The 20,903-nt window shown below is 35.6% G+C and overlaps 1 protein-coding gene across 4 annotated transcripts in view; it reads left to right on the top strand.

Annotated features, from left to right (window-relative positions):
* Positions 1 to 20,903, top strand: part of LOC139971154 (protein PALS1-like) — a 76,701-nt gene that overhangs the window by 8,622 nt on the left and 47,176 nt on the right. For 2 of the 4 annotated variants that reach the window (XM_071977383.1, XM_071977385.1), the window contains exons 2-3: positions 9,483 to 9,703; positions 12,963 to 13,077. In XM_071977383.1, the coding sequence (XP_071833484.1) occupies positions 9,527 to 9,703; positions 12,963 to 13,077 (292 nt within the window). In that variant the 5' untranslated portion in view covers positions 9,483 to 9,526. Of the gene's footprint in view, positions 1 to 5,890; positions 6,136 to 9,482; positions 9,704 to 12,962; positions 13,078 to 19,187; positions 19,628 to 20,903 lie in introns of those variants that run through there. The other 2 variants (XM_071977384.1, XM_071977386.1) reach the window with 2 other exon arrangements.

Here is a 20,903-nt window from a genome sequence, read left to right as displayed (position 1 = left end):
CACTGGTGGTGTGTCCAATATCAAGAGAACCAGTTGAATGAGAGATAAGAGATGTTTAACGTACGTGGGGGGGGGGGGGGGGAGGTGTGGGAAGGAAATAAAAAAAAGTTCTTAGAGAATGCACTTGAAAACAGAAATTAGTCAGTAACTGTTGGAGCCCCATGTATCTGACTGGGTGATAAGAATTTTGAATATTATTTAATTAAAATCCTGCATTGTATTGGTAATGAAAGAAATGTTATTAAAATATACAGTGAAAATCCCTTTGCAATGTGACAAGGTTATAAAATGTAGTTACTACTCTATTGGACCTAAATTTCTGCTTGAGGTAAAGACACTTAGTAAAAAAACATTAATTTATGTAAATTTATGCACCATTGCGAAATTTAACAGTTCAAAAAATGAGAAAAATATCAGTGATCTCCTATGTTTGAGATTGATTTATTAATGTGAAATCTACTTATTTCATATTTATGTCATGTTACAGTGTGTCTTTGACCTTCAAGTCATCTCATTGGAGTCATGCAAATTCAATTGTAGTGTAATTGATTCGGTACAGCGTGAGTCAGCCATTGCCTGTGTTATTAGAGACGTGAACATGTCGCAATATCGCCAAAAAATGAGGCAATTATGATACGTAATAATACGTAATAAGGATGAAGTGCTAAATATAGTCTGTCCACTTATTTGTATCAATGATCAGGCGTGCCGTACATTCTTCTCCTAATCACGATATAAATTGAATTTTCTTTTTAACCTTCTTTCTTATTTTTTGGTTAGACATGTATCTGTAGGAATTTGGGATATTTTTAGTACATATTTAGTCATAGTGGGTGGGCAGACTCTGTATCACACAAATAGTTTTCAGACATAAACATTTCTTAAAATTCTATGCTTCAAATCCATTCTCATGGCTTTGAAGTAAGCTATTACTTTAAGGCTGTTTTACAGTTTACACTGCCTGTAGTCCTAGCTTGGTAGTATTCATTGGGTGATGTTTTCCATCATCATTATATCTCCCATATGAGGTAAGTTGCATTTTCTTAGTACTATGAGTATTGATGTACCAGTGAGTATGTAACATTGTATTTACACCTGACAGGTGAAGCGATGAGGTGACTAACGAATGTGTGACACCAGTGTATACAGTAGCATAACATCATGTAACGAGTGCGGCCTGCTACAATATGTTGTTTGTCAAAGAATTTTTCACGAAAAGTTCCAGCTGCTTAGGAAATGTTATGTGTGTTGGGAGCTCTCGATTTTTCTACTTTGTCTACCAGTGTAGTTAAGTAAAAAATATTTCTTCAGTATCTTAGAAAGAAAACAAAATAATAAACGAGTTTTGGAACAATATCATGTCCAATGTAAATTGCGATCAAATCTTCCAAACACAAAAGAGCCAGTGCATCATTGTTCCTCTCCATCACTCCATGCCACTGTACATCAACTGCAGCTGTGACTGAAGATAAGAAGACAACCTGAAAAACCAAAATCTAAAATATATGATATTCTTTGATGTTGATGGAAAATCATGTTAAAGATAATTGTTGAAGGAGTGTATTTCATTGGAAATTCTCAGCCTGTATAAGAATGGGGATTTAAAGAATAGAATTGGTCCACAAATCAATGATACATCAATTTTAGTTTGTTATACATAATAATTACTAAATAATTTTTACTTAGAATGAAATGATTCTCACTTAAACCATTCTGCACATGTGATTATTAAACCATTCTGCACATGTGATTCCTTCAATCCATGTTTATACACAAAGATTCAGCATTTTTTCTACCATTAATGCCATATGTGATGTTGCTTGCAGATACATTTTCAGCTCATGGCATTTACGAAGAAGATGATTTTCTTCAGCTGTAACCCTGTCGTTTTGCAATTTACTAGTTTACCGACTTATACCTTCATGAACAGAGTGTGCAGTAGCTAATCACCACCAAGCGCTTTGAAAATGTGACCTTGTAGATACTTCCATTGTAACCAGTAGACGGAAAAATGTTAATGATCCTTTCCTTACAGTTTGCCTTCCTGCTTATCATTATTTAAAATTAACTGTGCGATGAGTAAGTTCTTCAAGGTTTCGCAGTAACAGTTTATGTTTATGTAACCATATGTAGCTTATTAAGTTTCAGACTTTTGCCTTTTAATTGAGAAATATAGAAATAACATGCACAGTCAATCAATTAGTCAATCAACCAATCAATCATAATCTGCCACCAGTCTCATCTTGATCTTCTGATCAGATTCTTTTCTGTGATATATGGTGGTATATATGATAACTTTGTGTTTTCCCGATCTTTGTGTATGGTGAATATGTACCTCAGCACAGTCAGACACTGTAGTTCCTGCGTTTGAAGTCAAATCGTAACCTTATTCTCAAACGCAATTTTTTGTTTTCTGTCTACACAGCCTTAACAGTTCAAGTTAAAACAGTTTCGTACTTTGAGCAGAATTAGTGGAATGACTGTACATTTAAAGTAAAATCTAAAGCCAGAACAAAGGTATGGGAAAATAATCTTCCTTGCTTGGAGCTATTTGTTTTGAAATCTTTTGGTAGAATAATCTCATTCTGTTGAAATCTGTTTAAGCCATTTATAAAATCTAGTAGTTGAAGGATAGAACTAAACTACATAGCAACATCAAATAGATTGTGATATCATTATTGACATCCTATGAAAGATCATTCATTCTCTTTGAATTGTGAAGTTAACCATCTACCCTCCTAAAATGAGAAGTATTGATCTGATGTTACCGTTCTGTAATAATCCTACTGCACTGTCTTAATACTCAATGCTAAATTATACCAGGCAATCATTCTATGGTTTCCTGAGCAGTCATATATATGCTACGTGAAACATCACGGTGAAATAGCCTCAGGGGGCTTGCAAAGCAATACTTTTGGATGTTGCCGTAAGTGTCTGTCACTCATGGGATGGGCACTCCAAAGAGCATTTAGTCACATGGCACTGCCAGGATGGCATACTAGATTCTTATTGTTTGTATCAATGAAAACTTTATTTTTTGTGATTTCTTCCTCAAAGAATGAAAAAAGGTGTCTGTAGATTCATTAACAATGTTTCCGCTAAGAGTTGGGATATTGAGGGGGGGGGGGGTGGGTGGCAGATGGGTGTGTGTGCCAGACTGTTGGTTCAGTTCTTTTCACTGAAGATGTGACAATGACATACCTAATGTATTTTGCAGTGTGTAGGAAAGCAATCTCTTGGAGTAGGCAGGGGCCAGGCAGGGGACTGGCAGGGGCCAGGTAGGGGACAGACACAATAGTTTACAGATAATGAATACCGTGAATAGATGTGATGTGTGAACATTTACGTCATTGAACTACTAAATGAGTTTCCACATTTGTGAATAGTGTATCGTTCCTCTTGAAACTAACTCTGTTGGTGTAAATTGCTGGCAAATCATCGGGAGAGTGGGTCTGTAACTGCATTCAAACGCTACTAATATTCTTCCAAACTAGAATCTCCTAAGTTGGCATTCATAGATCTGAATTTATCAATTATGTGGTTGAATTAAGCCCATCAGTCCCAGAGAAGCCTCATCAATGTAAGCTGGAATAATTTGTATAATGTACATACATGTACAGTAAAGCATCATTGTGTAACCTTTGTCATTGTATCCCCACAGTGTATACTTACTTAACACATACAGTATAATTAAGAGCCTGTTGTAGTTTACTGTGCATAATGACAGGCTGAAACAAGTCATAATCACGAATATGCACCTGCATGCATGTAAGTGCCAGTGAGGCACAGTAGATAAATGTGATATTAATGCTTTTGTTTTACTTAAAAATTCACTTTTTTGGAGGGGGGGGGGGGGGAACAAGCACAATTCTTTTCTTATAAGTAGAACCAAAATAGGCAGGTGCTTTTCTTAACAAATCAGGTGGGAAAAGTACTTTGTCATTTTTGTCGATGAATAATGATCATAATTAGGAATATAAGTAAGAAGGTTATCTTTTAAATTTACAGAGCTGCAAGGCTGATTCTAGCTAAGAGAAAGACACTACACAGAGACATACCAAATTCTGTCTTTAGATCATAGAAAGCTGATGATAGAAATAAAGAAATCCTGACAAGACATTCTGATCATGATATGGTCATATGTACATATTAATTATTGTTGCACTCCTTTCTTGAATACCTGTCTTGCCTCTACTGAATATTAAATATCCCATATATGTAAAAAGTCGAGCAAATTGTTACCTGATACATCTTGACATTGCCTTCTTACGCAGTTAATGTCAGAAAGTGTGCTTATAATAAATGAGAGTCCAGATACATATGCAGCACTGTTCATGGAAACCATGGTTTCTCTGATACAATTGAGAATCAAAATCACAAATTTGCTTTGACTCTGCCACAATTTACCTGACGTCAGAACTACGTTGCCCTCGGAATCCTCAACGCTATGTACCATTGATAATGAATTTTTACTGTTAAGTGTTCTCAGTGTCAGTGGTAATTTAGTCTTTGTATCGGCTGAAAGGAATTTCAAATCACATTACCGTTACTTGAAGTTCTCGTCAGATTGCTTTGACATCGATAGGTGCTGTTCAACAGTCAAAAGGACTGTCACATATAAGTTATAAGTGTTGAATGGACCATCAACAGATCAACAGAGCAACAAAAATTGAGCATAATACAAGAAGGGCTATAAAACTCAACCTTGAGAATCGTGGTAAGAAGTATGAATTGGCCGCGCATAATACAGGAACATTTTTCTCTAATCCAGTGACAGAAATGTTGTAAAGTACGTCAATTCAAAGGAACTTGAGTAAATTGGGTTGAGACTTGCGCTTTAGCCGTTGACTTGACCAACCATCCAATATGGGCCTTTTCCAAAACAATACCAGAAAGGAAATAATAAATGGAGAAAAAAAAAAGAAGACTCGTACAGCTACACTTAAGTTGATGATGCAATCTTTTCCACATCGTCAAAGTTTTTTGCAAAATGTGCAACTAATACCTGATGATAAGAAAACATTGATAGAGAAGCAATATAACATTGAGCAGGTGACCTGTGACATCAAGCAATGGGAATTCTAAAATACAAAATTAAAAAAAAAGAAAGAAAACAAAGACAGAAGATTAAAAAAAAGGAAAAACATATACCTACACCTAAGCTAGTGATGCAATCTTTTCACATCATTACAACATTTAAAAAAAAAAATTACAAAGTTTATAAAGTAATGTTCTGAGAAAATTAAAGAGGAACTGATATAAGCTATATGAGACTGACACTTTTTTCCCTCAAATTTATAGCACATTAATGATGAGCCTTAGAACGTCTTCACTTATTCAATAAACCATTTTATGTATATAGTATTGTATATATGTAGTAGCATAGATTTTGTTGGCAAACACAAATAGGTCTTGTCAATTAATGTCGAAGAAAATGTTTTATGTTGTCAATCTCAGAGAGTGAGAGAAAAAGAAAATACAAATTCCCAGTGGCCTCCTCAAAGTCAAGAAACTTGAGTTGCTTATTGGCTACTTGGTAATCTGAACCTAGGATGTTGAATAAATACTTGTTAGCTTTTAGTTTTTTCTGTTATTCAGAATACACACAGTCGAGGCAATGGAGGCATGTAAGTTCTTCCTCATCGTAAATGTGGCTGTTGACAGCCTCCTTCAAAGTCTCTACTTTTTATTTGCCATCTAAGTCAAGTTTTCAGTTTCTGAGTTGACGTATTTATTGTAGTTACCGAAGATAGGCTTAGCGGTGGCTTTAGGTGGAGTGTTAGCTATAAAGCTGCGATATACATGCTTCATGTCCAAAGTTCACATTTTGGTTTAGAAGAGGGGAGTTGCCTTGATAAAAATCATCAAAGTCCTGCCTCAAAAGCAGCTTGTTTTAAGTGACACTCTGCAGTTTGTAGACATAGTGAATTTGTCCAGTTACTTGTAGCATTTGAATTGACTTTGTTGTTTCCAGTCAGTCATATGGAATTTTAAGTGCCATTAAAAGAGGATTTCCTTGAGTGAAGGTATTCAGTCTGAATGTTAACTATTTAAGCAATTTAAAACCACATGTTGTGCCAGTGCAGTTTGCATGGATTTACGAGTCTGTGAGACACTTGAAGTATCAATAGCAGGGTAAGTTTTTTCCCAGGTATTGAGGTACTACTAGCACTGCCTTGGAAACATCCTCTATTACAGTGGGTGAGTTTTGGAAACATTTCACAGCACATATAACCATTTAGCTGTACACTTCCTAGGAAATTTCTTTACTGTTGAGAGGTTTAAAGGTTAGCAAGTGACATATTTAGTATTATTTACAAATTTTCAGAAGTATTTTTTAGCACAGTACAGTAGGTGGGAGGATCTAGAGATGACCATTGTTCAGTCAAAGCATGGTAAACATACCACAGGTAGTGTGCACAGTAGAGCAGCTTGTTTCTAAGTTGCTAATTTACTATACTATCACTAAAACCTACTTAAAAGTTTTCAAATAAAATTATGTTTTGATCAAACTACATAAAACCTTCTGTAAGGTTGAAGGTTTTTTCACAAATGATGATTGCTTTGGTTGTAGGAGATGAATCCAGTAGATTGTACTGTACACTGGTTGTCACCCCGACAATTTTCTTTATGTTAATATTGATGGCATGCATAAATTTTCAAAATGTTGGAGTTTTCTTATTTTGGTTTAAAACTATATAGTTGACAATAATCAATCTGACAAACTGCATTGTTGTATGAAATCAGTAAAGTTCTATTATGGAAAATCAACTCAAAGTGCTGTTTTTACCATTCCAAGAGCTTGTTTTTCTTATTTTTATTTATGGTAATTGTGAAACTTTTCTTTATAGTTTCTTTGAATGTACAGACAACAAGTTCTTACTGAATGCCATACTTTATTACTTTTCATAACATTTTAACTACTGTTTGATTTTGGATAATAATAATAATACTATGGGTAATGCCTCATGTTTGAATAGTAGCAACAAAACGGTTAACTTGAGATAGTCAGGTTGCAAATAGCTTTGAAGGATGTAAATGGGGGGATTCTTTGTGACAATAAGAATAATTAGATCCACAAAGTATAGCATATTAAACATGTAGATAAGGTTTATTCTCCTACTTGCCTTAACCCTTCTGTTACTCTGTATATCCAGTATGTAGTAACAGTCTACATTGACCCTCTCCCCTGTGCCGACTTCCACCACTTGTCCTTTTGGAATCTACCATTCGTGAAGTCTACAAAGGCAACTCTGTGGCCAGATTTCAGTTATCTTGAACAGATTTTTAGTTTCCTATTTAAGCAGCTTTTTGCATTCAGTTAAAACTCATACCAAACATACCGAGTAGAGCTGTTGATCAAACTACGTAAGACACTGTCCCGAAGTTGTTTTGTCACCAAATGAAGGTTAACAAGCAAGTAATTAATAATTCCATTTGGTTCACAACATTTCTCTGCCCAGAGACTTCATATACAATGTTAATTACATTTAAAAATGATAAGTAGGAAAATTTCAATCTTTCTTCAACTTCTGCTGCATTATATGTGAAAGGAAACTTGACCAGTAAAGATAATGAACTACAATCTTAGGGAATCATAGTAACAAACAGGAACAGGAAAATGATCACAATCAACTCAAAAAACGGCTACACAATATGTTTTGTGTACACAGTCTTTCAGCGAAAGGGTCTTTCAGACACCCTATTCTGTGCCTCCATTCTGTGTTGCTGTTGTATGTTGTATGTGAATCATACAGTGATTTCACTGCAATACCATGCATGACATGACTGACCCCTTCTAAGGGTTCGTTCATCTACAATGTCATGTATTAAAAGACTATATGTAGACCTGTCAGTATTGTGACAGTATGTAGGACTTATACGTATAGATTAGTGAACTAGCAACCTGCTGTCAAAGTTGCCTGCAGCCATGTTAACTATGTATTCATTTTCTCTCATATACAGTAAGTACTGTATTTGCTATATAGAGAATTGATTTGGATGTTGCCAGTGGATATATATGTGTGTGTGTGTTTGTGTATATATGTATACATATTGTGTGCATTTACATAAGCAAGGTATGAAACAGCTGATGGTAGCAATCAGGTTAAATGCAAAAACAACAATAGAAATCAAGGTCCTAAGCATAATCTAGACTTTGATAGAACCACTTGACATTCTTTTGGGTAAAAGATCAGAAGGATAATTGAGTGATATAGTTGGTTAGGGATATTCTTTATTTGTGTTCATAGAGTTATTTCTTGGGACCTTGCACATTGACTCATCTCGTACCCATAAAACACCCACTGCAGGAGTAGAGCAAGTGATGGTATGGGATTTACCACCACATGCTGTTACTAACAATGTTAATAAAAGAGTCATCCACACACTGTTACCAATAATAAAAGAATCATATGGTTTATAGTATATTGCAGTATCTTTTGTTGCACTGACTGAGGAATTTAATTGTACTTTATACAATGTTTGAAAGTATTATATAAATTTAGAACAGGGTGGCTTTAGTGGTCCAATATAATATATAACATATATTGATCTCTGTAAATTATATTAAAAGGTAGGTGACAGCTTTTGAGTAGCCTGATATAAAGTCTTGTAAAAAATTTTACTGGCATTTTTATTATAAGCATAATTGGGTTTCTGTTGCAATAATTGTGGATCTTGTTGCCTTTTAAAATGGACATACTTTTTAATTGAATCATAAAATATTGCCTTTGTACTGTACTGTGCATCTCATAAAGGTCTTGAAAGTGTTTTTCAAAACACCTTAATATTTTGTTTGTACAGTATGTAGTTGACACCATCAGTGGAAAATTGCTTTATTACTCCTCTCCTACCTGTCTCCATTCTACATTTGCACTCTCCCATCTACCTGAGCTACATGACAAAATGTTTTAGCAAAGCGCCTGCTATACCTACTTCATGTTCACCTCCCACTTTCTCCTTCTGAATCTACCAATTTACTTCGTTCCCCGCTTACCTGTCTCCTCACAACATTAGCACCTCATTCTACCGTGTCTAGTATGCCCTGGTAATCTTTTAACACTGAATTTTCATCCGACTGTTTCAGTCACTTTCTTACACTTTGATGAGTTTTTGGGTTTTGCATCATCATTGAAAGGAGGGGGGGGAGGGGGTGGGGAGAGGGGGAGGCTTCTGAGCTGTGGACATAAACAACTTTCTATAGCTGACTATTTGAGTACAACCAATGCTATCCTGTCCAAGGTTGTTCATCACTAGTTTTTATCTTCTCTGTTCATGGTTTGTGTCATAGTATCACTTTTAGGATTGTCCAAATATTGAGCAATACTAGGGTTGTACCGATCAAGCAAAATGGATAGTCATGAAAAACCGTATTCAAAGCCCACAATAACCTGCAAATCATAATGTGCTGTCTTTTGTAAACATACTGTTCACAAATGCTAATCAGATCTTCTTTTTTTCTCTCTTTTTCCGGTTGATAGAGCTGTTTCTGCCGAGAGAATGTTGTGAGTGAGTCTCGGACAGGATGAATGGTGGAATCCAAGTGGACTTGATCACACCTAACGGTGGTGTGGTGAAGGATCGTCATAGCTATGGATTGGATAATACAGGCTTCACCTATCAGGAGCAAGACTCGGACAGCTGGGATAAATCTAGTACAGATGAGAGTGACCCAGAGGACAACATGACTAGGAATCAGCTGGTAAGGATAAACTTTTATGCTTTTCTTTCCTTTAATGTTATTCTATGTTAACATTCATTTACTTTGTTCCTCACTTACCTGTCTTCCCACAACCTTAGCACTCTCATTCTGCTGTGCCTTGAATGAACTGGTAACCTTTCGACACTGTGTGCCCTCTATGACCGGCCCCTCCGGTCAACGCCCTTCTCATTCTACCACCAAAAGTGCTTTTCGTCTCGATAACATTATTCTCTTTTAACAAACTCCCCTTCTCGTACAGGTTAAGATCTCCACCACCTCCCCCTGCACCCCAAAAGGAAAGGAAATAAGCAACCTGTTAAAGTGTTTCAAGATTTACTTCGCTCGTAAATTTGTAAATTATAGCTTAATAACTATTATTATAATATCTGGCACAAACTTACTTCCACAAATAAATCAAATAATTCTCTGCAAGCTTTTACAAAAGGGTCTAAAAACTATGCTAATTCATAATTTATTGACAGTCAGCAATACCAATACCTCTTATATATATATGCTATTTAAAATAAATTTGTTGTTATCGTGCAAAATCTTTCTTTTCTGTTCGCACCAACTGGTCACTAGAGCTTTGGTAAACAGCATTGTTTTTTTATCTAACGTCCATCCTATGTCATCATTCCTACGTTTTATTTATTACTAAAACTGACTATATACTTCAGTTTTGTATGCCTTATGAGAAATAAATTTGAACTTGAACTATTGCTATACATATCCATAGTGCTGTATTCTAGTGTATTGCCTGTATGGAGCACAATGTATATCCCTTGCATGCAGTAGTATCCTACTATATCCAGAACACTATTATGCACTGTACTGTAGACTACCAGTGCAGACATGTATATATGATCATTTGGGCATTTTCTCAGAACTTGCAAAACTCAAACAGTCATAAGCATAATTAAGTCATCTATTAGTTTTGTCATGTCTCCCCTCTGCTGCCATGCATTTCCATAAAATTTTGTCATATTGACTTGAACACTGTAAAGTGCAGTTAGTTCCATTTGAGCTTGCTTATGATTAGTTTGGTGAAGTTGACAAGTGGTTCCTTCACATTTTGGTTGAATTATACTGTAGACAATTGTATATTTAATCATAGATCTTAGTTTCTGTATCAAATTCATTCTTAATATTAGATGCGCAACAAAAACAAAAATCATTTAAATGTTGTCCTGGATTCATAGTTTATTTCATGAATCCCTTCATGTGAGTTGCCTAAATGAGATTTACTTTGCGTCAGTTATATCCACTGTCGTTTTTTCCCTGTACTTTACTGTTATGGTAACATGCCATAGTAGTCTTAATAATGTTTGTACTAGGTATGAATCATTCTTGTTTATTTACGTAGAGCAATATGGAATGCGATACCATATATATTGCCATTCTTCACATAGCTGTTCTGTATTTAGTACCAGATGTATGATATCCTACTGGAGATAATACGAGTAATGTTATCAGCTTAAAGTCCCTATTGTTTAAACAAGTGTAAGGTTTAGTGGATACATTTGCTAACAAGCAATTTGCTGAGTGTGTACACATAGTATATATGCAGAGCTGAAATTAAAGTCCCAGCGGGGACAGGGTTCAATTGCTGTGAAGGTTCCATCACTATAGCCTAAACTTGATACAAAATAGCATTAACTTTTATGACAATTCTGTGGAAAGTTTTTAATGCTAAGTCATTGTGTTAGGTACAGTAGGAGGGGAGAGAGCAGGGTTGGATAGGTATGATAGGAATGACCTACTCTTGAATGACACAATGGCAATACGCAATGCATAAACTTGAATTTAGTACTTTTTGTTTGCTTCATGTGCAGATTAGAACAGAGGGTTTAAAGTGGCTTGCCTGGTTAATAGATAGTCTCTCTCGAAACAACAACGGTCATTCCAATCAGGCGGGAAAGTTACGTTATATATGCTTTGGTTTTATGTGAACTGCAATAGGAATAAAACATAACCTTCCATTTGAATATATTTGAGCATACAATCTCTAGGACCTTAAGTAGTCTTTAACAACATTAATGAATACTAATGATAAGTAATGTTAGCTCTCACCTTTCTGCAGTATTACTACTCCTTCAGACTTAAGGCAAGTGTTATACTATATTAGTGCCAAATGGTATTGCTCTGAATCTTTGGCAATATATTGTACTTCTGTTACTATCAAAAGTAAAATAATTTGTAAGTGGCATTTCATCTTTAGTAAATCAAGGTGAATGGAAATGGTCATGACACTTCATTTTGGGCTGACAGCTATCTGAAAAGAATAATGCAAACTTTAAATTGTTGTTTCATCCTTTGAACTGATTGATGTAGAGGGCTTGGCAACCTTCAAGAATTTGTGAGATAGCTTTACCCATTTGTTATTTAACATAATACTGCAATAGCGCCACCAATTTTGTTGAATGTACAGATTAGTTCTTTGTGCTTTTACCTTGTTTGAACTTGAACTGCTTTGTGTTATATTAAATCTATTTTTTTTTTATTTTTCTTACCAATCTAGGGTGGAAGTTAGTGTCATGGGAAATTAAGCTAATGGCAATCCTGATGTCCATTGTTTTTTAGTATTGGTTTCTTGATTCCTAGCCCAAGGGAAAAGGAATTTTGTTGTCATGGTAGCATGTGAATGTATGTGTGTGTGTTAAGAAATATCTCAAAAGTCACACCATAGTTTAAGTTTGTACTTGGTTCATGTGAGTTCAAGAAGAATAGTGGATGAACACCTTTGTTGTTTGAAGGTCAAAGTTCATTTGAGATGAAAAGAGGTCAAAATCTGAAAACCTTGTAACTTAGTCAATTTCAGAAGCAAACCTTGCATGAGCTTTATACATGGCATGTGACCCACTGCAGTGAGTACAAGAACCCTCTTGTTTCATATAATATGTCAAAGGGCATTCCACTCCAACGGAGGTCAATGTCTGAAAACCTTGTAAACATGCTACTCAAAGTGTTCATACATCCCACCTTAGTGATTAGAAGAATTCTGTGTTTTTGTTGTGATGAAATTCTTACTTGGTAATGAAAGTCCACCTTAGTGAGTGCACTGAACTTGTTTTTTTTTTATGGAGGTAAAATGTCATTTTGACCAGAGGTCAAGTCTTAAAACTTTGTAAAAATGATAATTCCAAATGGCCCTGATATGAAATGTCAGGGAAATAAAGCAAACTTGAACTGTTTCAATTTCAGAATTTATAAATTGTAAGATTTCAATATAAATGCCTTGTTGTTGTTGTTGTTTTGACAGAATCCTGTCAAGGATGTGCTACTTGTGATGGGTGAAAATGATCAACGGTTTGGTTTCTCATTTATTGGAGGAACAGATGAAGGGCTTCGTCCAACTGTAGATGAGATGTTGCCAGGTGAGTGAATAGACTAGAGAGGAAAATATAGTTGAATACAGAGAATATGAGAGCCGAGAGCCGATTTGGAGATCATCAGCTAAGTCCATGACATGAAATCACAAATTTTAAGTTTTCTTTTCGGTAAAACAAAATTAATTTTGCTCCTCTCTTACCTGTCTCCCGTCTACTTATGCACTATCCTCATCTACCTAACCTAATATGTTTGCACTTCGCCCTCAATCCTACATCCAAGACTCAGCCCGCCCAATTCCCCAGTTGAATTTACCATTCAGGGAGTGGCCTGTGCTATTATTACACAGACTTGGGGATTTTATTTTTAATGAGGCTAAAACCTAGCTGAAATAGAGAAGCATGAATATTATTTCTCTGCACCCTCACATGTTTTGTAACAGAGCTCAAGTCAGGTTACCTACATGTGAGAACTTAAAGAATCTACAAACTTGTGTTGTTTTTCTTCCCTTCTCTTCTGTAAGATATCTTAATACTCATATGAAAGAGGAAGTACTGTACTAAAGTTGCTGTGGTCGGCAAGTCTGCAGTGGCAGGTCAACAAATGTATTGCTGGTACATACATACATATATGGTGTTGGGTAGTGTCTCTTGCAGATCTATGGGTTAGCTAGGTTTGTTTACAGTTCAACAAGCCTGTGTCCTGTCTCATTGCTTTGGCCCTCTTAAATTCTTTTTCTTCTCAATTTAATAATGTTGATAGAGTCTTTCAGACAGTTCTAAGTGTTTTATAGATACTCTGTGGAAAAGGTGTGTCAGTACCTTATAGAAACATACAGTGTGATTGTGAGGGTATCAGGTGGTTATCACTGCAAAAGGTTACAGACCTCAGTTTGTAAATGTTTACTTTGGAAGGTATAATGGTAGTTAATTCGTTAATGAGAGATGGATTTTTATCAGAATTGTTTGACTAAACACAGTGCATCCCAGAGCAAGTATGTGTACTATATGGTCCAAGCCTGAAATGGCTTCACAATTTTTCACACGTACTGTCTTTGGTAATTATTCTGACTAAAGGCAATGAACAGGGACTTTAAGTCATGTCAGGACTCATCCGAGGACACAAATGTTGGATTTCAGAGAAATATAGATTCCCAACTTCATGTGCCAGGGGCATACTGTAAGTTAAAAGGTTAAAATATAACTCATATGCCTGTTTGATTTCTCCCAAAAGCAGGATTTATAGCCTGGTTTTCTTAACCTCGGCTTAAAGAATCATGCTAGGAAGTGAACACAATGATGATAGTGTAGTACTGGAACATATTCTGTATTTTAAATTCATGACACAAATATTGAATTAAGATTTGCAAAAACTGGATGGAAATTCAGATGTGACATAATGTTGCTGTCCTGTCCTTGTTGAACTATGAAAAATTGACAACCTAGAGAATTTTTTTTTTTTTCTGTTACTTTTTTGGCGACAAAAAGAAGACCTATGCAGTAGAGTGAATGATACTAATGCTGTTCGATTCATGTACATCGTAAGGAATAATGCAGAGAATTTGCATTTTCATCAGAAATTAGGAATCAACCCTGTGACCCCTAGGGTCACTGGTGCATATCTCATTCTGGCCAAAACGTTCTTTCATCTCTTCAAGTTTTGTATTTAATTTTCATTGTATATTTACTTATATGAAGTCATTCCTTGACTAATGTCAATTAGAGACCCTCAGCTACATAGAATGGAAATTTCTCTGCTGCTGAGAACAGACACAGATGTATACTTAAGACAATCCAATTTTCTAAATAAAACTGAATCCTGAATAAATGACACACAGTATGTAAAGATCTGCCTTGAAATTGGCTGACTCGTTGTCCACATGGCACACAGTTGTTCGCAGATCATTCAAACTGCATGTGGTGGAGACAAATTTCAGCAAAATATATTTGTCTTTTGCATAATATCACTAACAAGTACAGTATATTATTTCCCTCCTCGTGGTCTTAGCAACTAAAAAGTTGAGATAAAATCAGATAAATTTTAATAATGGTATATATGTACATATAGATGCAAAAACTTGTACGTACAGAGTCGTTGCTATCAACAACAGCAAAAAGAAAATAAGGTAAACAAGAAGAATTTTCAATGGATCGTAATGGATGAGAGATTTGATTCTATACGACAGAACGCATTTATATCAGCAATGACTTAAGTGGTCTACTCTTTAGGGATGGGTCATAAAACACTCCCGTATGTATATTGTCAATCCACTCACTTGTCATCAGGACAAATTGTCTTAACAGCAATTAGGTAACAGAGTTGACATTTAGCTGCCTTATGGGAGTAACTTTGTTACCCGAACCACAAAACAAATGTTTCCACTTTAATGAATATTTATGCAAGTATGATTGATTTGGAGTAATGTTGCTAATTTTATGCTGTGTTGTTGTTGATGACTTGTTTTTTACTGCTTGCTTTTTGTTGTCTTTTCCTCTCTTGTGGAGGGATGGAGAGAGGGGGGTGGGGGGGGGGGGAGAAGGGAAAAAAGGGCCTGTAAATAAAAGAAGGTTCAGGAGCTTCAGTTCAGTAGATATTATCCATATGTCTTGTTTCTCATCGTTGATAATTTATGCAAGCTCAGACCAGGTGTTATTTGGTATGGAAGGGGAGAGAGAGAGCTAAGAGGTTTGTACGGGGAGGGGATACAAAATCTGATATCTATTTTTAGATCTTGTATCATGGTTATTGTATCATTTTGATTCATTGTCTGAAACTACTGCTGTAGTAGTAGTGTGGGTTGTGGAGTGTAACGTTATCATAGATTGATGCAAACTGTAGTGGAAGCTACACCGAATTATCAGACAATATCCTGAGTTGAAGTATCTAAATTAATTTCACTTGTCTGAGAGGATATTGGATTATGGTAACACCTTAAGTCAGATATATCTGTGAAGGTTCAGTTGCCTAATATTTCTATGATAAACATCTACAAGGTAAAAGGAAATTGTATTAACAGTAGATGGCGCAATCTGACAGAGGGAGGTATACCACATTGAATTGATTTTCTCATTTAATCTTCCTTCCAAAGACATGAAAAAAGTTTCCGTTGGAATAGTGACTCTCACATCTGAATTTTTCTGGTTGGTTCCCTCTTTACATCCTTGAAAGAGTAATTCCAGATAGTAAAGTGTAAATTTATGACACACTTCTTTATACGGTCTGGCAACTGTCAGTGCAGATTTGTTCTTTTCCGTCATCTGAGGCACATGCCGCCAGTCGAGTTTTTCAAATACGTAACTTTGCATTTTCATGGTCGTTAAATATTTTGAATATATTAAACCAGTATATTAGCCTTCTAAAGCTGTTTGTAAGATATCTTTAAACATAACCATTCTTAACCATTCTTAATTTTTGGGGTGGTGTTCCCATTATCTACCCGTATATTGCAAGTTTGTTGTTTAACACATGCTGTGTCTTTTGGAGACTTTTGCAATCTTGATATGTATAGTATATTGTGGAATGGTTTTGAAAAATTCTCTCTTGTCTTAACAATGAATCTGTTGAAAAAAAAGGAAAAATTTAAATATCTTTTGTATACCCTGCATCAAATTGTTTTTGTCACCAGACTACTTTTCTTCTAGTCAGTTCCTTTTTTGATTGATTTATTTTTTTATATTTATATTTTGCCTAATTGAGGCTGTATTTTTTATATCCATAACTTCCTGTCCATTCCATGATCGTGTTTTCACTCAAGATAATGAATGACATTTCCCACAGACTGTATAGAAAGTGAGACTGAAATAGCCTCCAGCAAGTTAGTAGATATAGTTGACCACGTCAGAAACAACCTGAACATGCCTATTTCATGTCCTCCAAAGATATTTTGTCTGCAGAGCCTCAATTCTCGACGTAACAAAGAGATTTACTGGTAATAATTACTCAAGCCTTTTTGAGGTAGATTCGTCCTTTTTCATTATCCTCAATTTCATGCCTTGGATCATAAAGTGACTGATATCGAAGGTGTGCCTCCAGACAGTGTTCGGAATGAATTTCGATTTAATAGTGTAGTTTAAAGCTATTGATATTGCTCACAGTTCTATTGTGTCACGGTTCATACGGTTACAAAGGCTTTGTCTCGTTTTATGATATCACACGCCGTTGATACTGATAGTAATCCATGCTTGTGCAGATTCAGACAAAGTCGGATAAATTACTTTCTGGAGCGACATCAAACCACCCTCTCGGTAAAGACAATCCGCACGAAATAATTAAAACCTGTCACCAGATAATGTAAATGGTTATATATACAAAGGTCTTTCTTTCTGGTACATACCTTTATCTCTTTAAAAAGTTAAAAAGCTGTTGTAAAGAAGGGAAATAAATCCAAAAAAAAAACAAGCACCGGTTGGTCTTACAGTATCCGGAGAGCCTCCTCACTCGAGATGATAGTAGCTTCAGGAAACCCAGAGAGAAACTGACAGAGATATCGTCTTCATCTTCCAAATGTCTTTGGAGGAGTTGGACGTGTTGAATGTGACTGTGCGTCTGTGACATTGAAAATAACAGTATTGATTATTGTACTGTGAGCTGAAGGGAAGTTTGCTGTTGCTTGAAAGAAACCTGGACATTACTTGTGCTATTTATCCTTTTGAATGTTTGTATGGATAGACAAGGCCAGATCAATGAATGCTAACTGAAGCAACAACGATGTGGAGAATATCAGCCTGGCATTTAAGTGACACCTTACGCTCACTTTGCGAGGAAGATACCGTTAATGAACTTGCGAGGTTCTGTATCTAGTCGTCGTTTGTGGATGGTGTTTGCAAAAGGGAAAGCTGTGTGTGTCGTTGATATTCTAAGAAACAGTGGAAGTTTTGTGTGTAAAGTTTTTTCCTATTTTTTAAAATTTTATTGTTGTGGTAATGGATGTTGTAAGAACTTCAAGGTTGTTTACCTGTTAACACAGAATGGAATACATTGTTAAAGGTTCTTTTCTCTCATCCCCATTCAACAAAACAGTATTATGGAATAGACAGCTGTGGATTAATTGAGATTCAATGTATTATTCTGCTTTGCCTGTTGTAAAACCAATGGACTTGTCCTGACATTGAGGAAGTTTCTTTATATTGTTCTGTCATTGTAGTCATAACATAACAACGTTTGAAACTGAAGCTCACTTTTTGTTTGGTTTCCATTGACACTAGTTACAGGATTGTTGGCATCAAAGTGTTCCATGTTTTTGTCAATGTGTGGAATCTTGTAATGGAAATGTGTTTACCTTGCAGTTCATCTTGAGAGTTTTTGCCTTGGGATATTCATGTTTTTTTCTTGTTTTTTGGTCTGTAAATTTGTTTCTTTATTTATTTTGGAGATGCTTTAGTTTCCTCTTCTCCCAATCTGCTCTACTTGACTCATTAAAGCCGCAACCATTTTCAACCTTTTTGTGGTAGGAATTCATGAGAAAATTTGTATTAAAGATAATCTATGGACTAGATCTTTGGATGCAGTGAAGTCAAATATATATTAACACTCTAGCTGAAACTAAAGTCTCGGTTGAGACGAGCATTGCAAACTTGTGTGGAATGTTGTAACACTTGCATCAACAGAGGACAAAGCAATGGTAACACTGTTAGTGCTAACATTTCTCACGGATGATTTGGTCCTTTCTCTTGCAATCTTGACTTGATGTTATCTATTTTGGAAACAACTCGCCAACAGAATTGGCTAAAAATAATTGGAATACATGTGGTTATATAGTGTACCTGTGAAGACATCAGTTTACACAGTTAGTGTACACAAAGTGTATACAAAGGGACGGTATCAAGCATAACAAGAGTAATTAAACCATCGTTGCAAATGGTTTTCAGTGGATAGTGTATGTACAAGCTGTTTAGTATTCATGCATGATTTTTTGCCAAACTAGACCAACCTCCAAGAATATACAGAGCATACAGATGGAAATGATGCATGTGTACTGTACGGTAGTTGTTCGTCATCAAAACATTAAAAAATGACCGTTTGTAAATATACACAGCAGAGGAGTAATTATAAAGCTGGTTCTACGTATTGGTCTCTAGACTAGATGATAGTACTCATCATTTGTAGAAAGAAGAAATGAAAAAAAAAACAGTAAAAAAATTTATATATTAAAATAAATGAAAAAAATTATACACATACTGCAAGAAGACATCGCAGAACTTTGGTAAAATAAAACCTAGGACTCCTGTCAACAATCATTTAGACTTGTTTTGCACAGTCTGCATTTTAACTTATTGACTATGCCATTGTTATACTCGAGTATCTCTATGATATTTCAAAATGTGAGATTTGTATCAGTTGAGTTATCACAACATCGGAATTAAAAAAAAGAAGATATCTTGGAAGGCACTTTGGACTTTGGACTAGAGAACACTGTGAGGACAAGAGGCAGCGTAAAGCTGTTCACGACATTGCTATTTCTCAGAGAGCTGGAGATTGCAAACAAAATGGGTGCAGGGACGGCAGCTAGTCCATCAAACTCACCCTCTAATTCAGTGGACCTGGGTGGTTACATTATAATGGTAACCGAGCTTGAGGATGGCTCCATCAAACTCTATGGTAAGCCTGTCTTTTCATTTTACCACCTATGTGAATGGACTTTGAACTTGCTATAAGCCATTCATTGCCATGCATACTTGGTATATAATAGACAATGTGTGAAACTAGTGTTGTCATCTTGCATGGTCGTGTACACAATATCCATTTTTAACAATATTCAGTGCATATACGGCTATTGACAGCTATCGTTTTCTTCGATGTGTGTGTTTGGGATATAGTGAACAGTGACATTACAAATGTGTATCACCAAATTACACAATATATTAGCCTGTTGTACTGTAGTAGCTTGCCATTGCAGTTGTTGTACTATTCCTATAAAATTAAAGAGTTTTAGTTCCTGTTTCCTTCATATATGTGAATGATGTCTGTATATTTATTCTTTCGACTGTGAAAGAAGAGTACAGGCCCTATTCATCGCTTTTGAGAATATTTTATTGTGGACAATTAATCATCTTCCTATGTGCCAAGCTTTATTGGATGTTTATTGTTGGTTATGTTTATATGGTAACTAATGGAATCAATGCATCAATGCTTAAGGTCTACCACACTTCCATAGTAGATATAGCTAGCCTAAAATAGATTGTACATGAGAATCAAGCCTGTAGTTGTTATTTAGTGTTTAAAGTGTTCAGGTTTATGACTAATGTTCAGACTAATATGTTCAGGCTAATGACTAGCTATGTGTTGAGCACTCTTTGAAGGAGTAACAGCTCCAATTCGGAAGAGAACATTGCAGTGATTTAACTTAAGTCAGACATGCTAACCTGTCTTGCACAATAACAAAGGAGATTTACAATTTTACCATCTAAAAAATCAGGCGATTAGGGGGTAAATTTGGGAGAATGCCAAAATCCAACTTAAACAAGATACTGTTATGATATAAAAAGTATCATCCAGAAACGTGTGTGGGTTTTATACGGCACCGCTGCAGTATTATTACAGCCTATGTAAAGAATTTATCACACTCATCGTAGTGCTGCAGCACACTTAAGAATTTTGCATAAGAATTTTTATACAATTGTTTCTGGGGAAAATCAAAGTGAACTTTCTCTACGTTCCTAGAATGCAGAACAGCCCATTTCTGATTGAAATTTTAGAAAAATATTAGAATTCTAATATAGCAGCATGTGGGTTACACTTGAGTTCTTGCATTCTGCTCATTGTTATGTCACCTGTTCTTTGAGAGAATTTGATGGTGTAAGATGTAACTGTAGCTAGGTCACTGGGCTTGATGTTGACAAATGCATTGCTTTTAAAAGTATTAAGAACTATAACT

This window comes from Apostichopus japonicus, chromosome 8 (genome assembly GCF_037975245.1).
Source record: "Apostichopus japonicus isolate 1M-3 chromosome 8, ASM3797524v1, whole genome shotgun sequence".
NCBI classification, from domain to species: Eukaryota; Metazoa; Echinodermata; class Holothuroidea; order Aspidochirotida; family Stichopodidae; genus Apostichopus; species Apostichopus japonicus.
The sequence above is the reverse complement of the archived record's forward strand: the minus strand, read 5'-3'. Positions and strand labels throughout refer to the sequence as shown.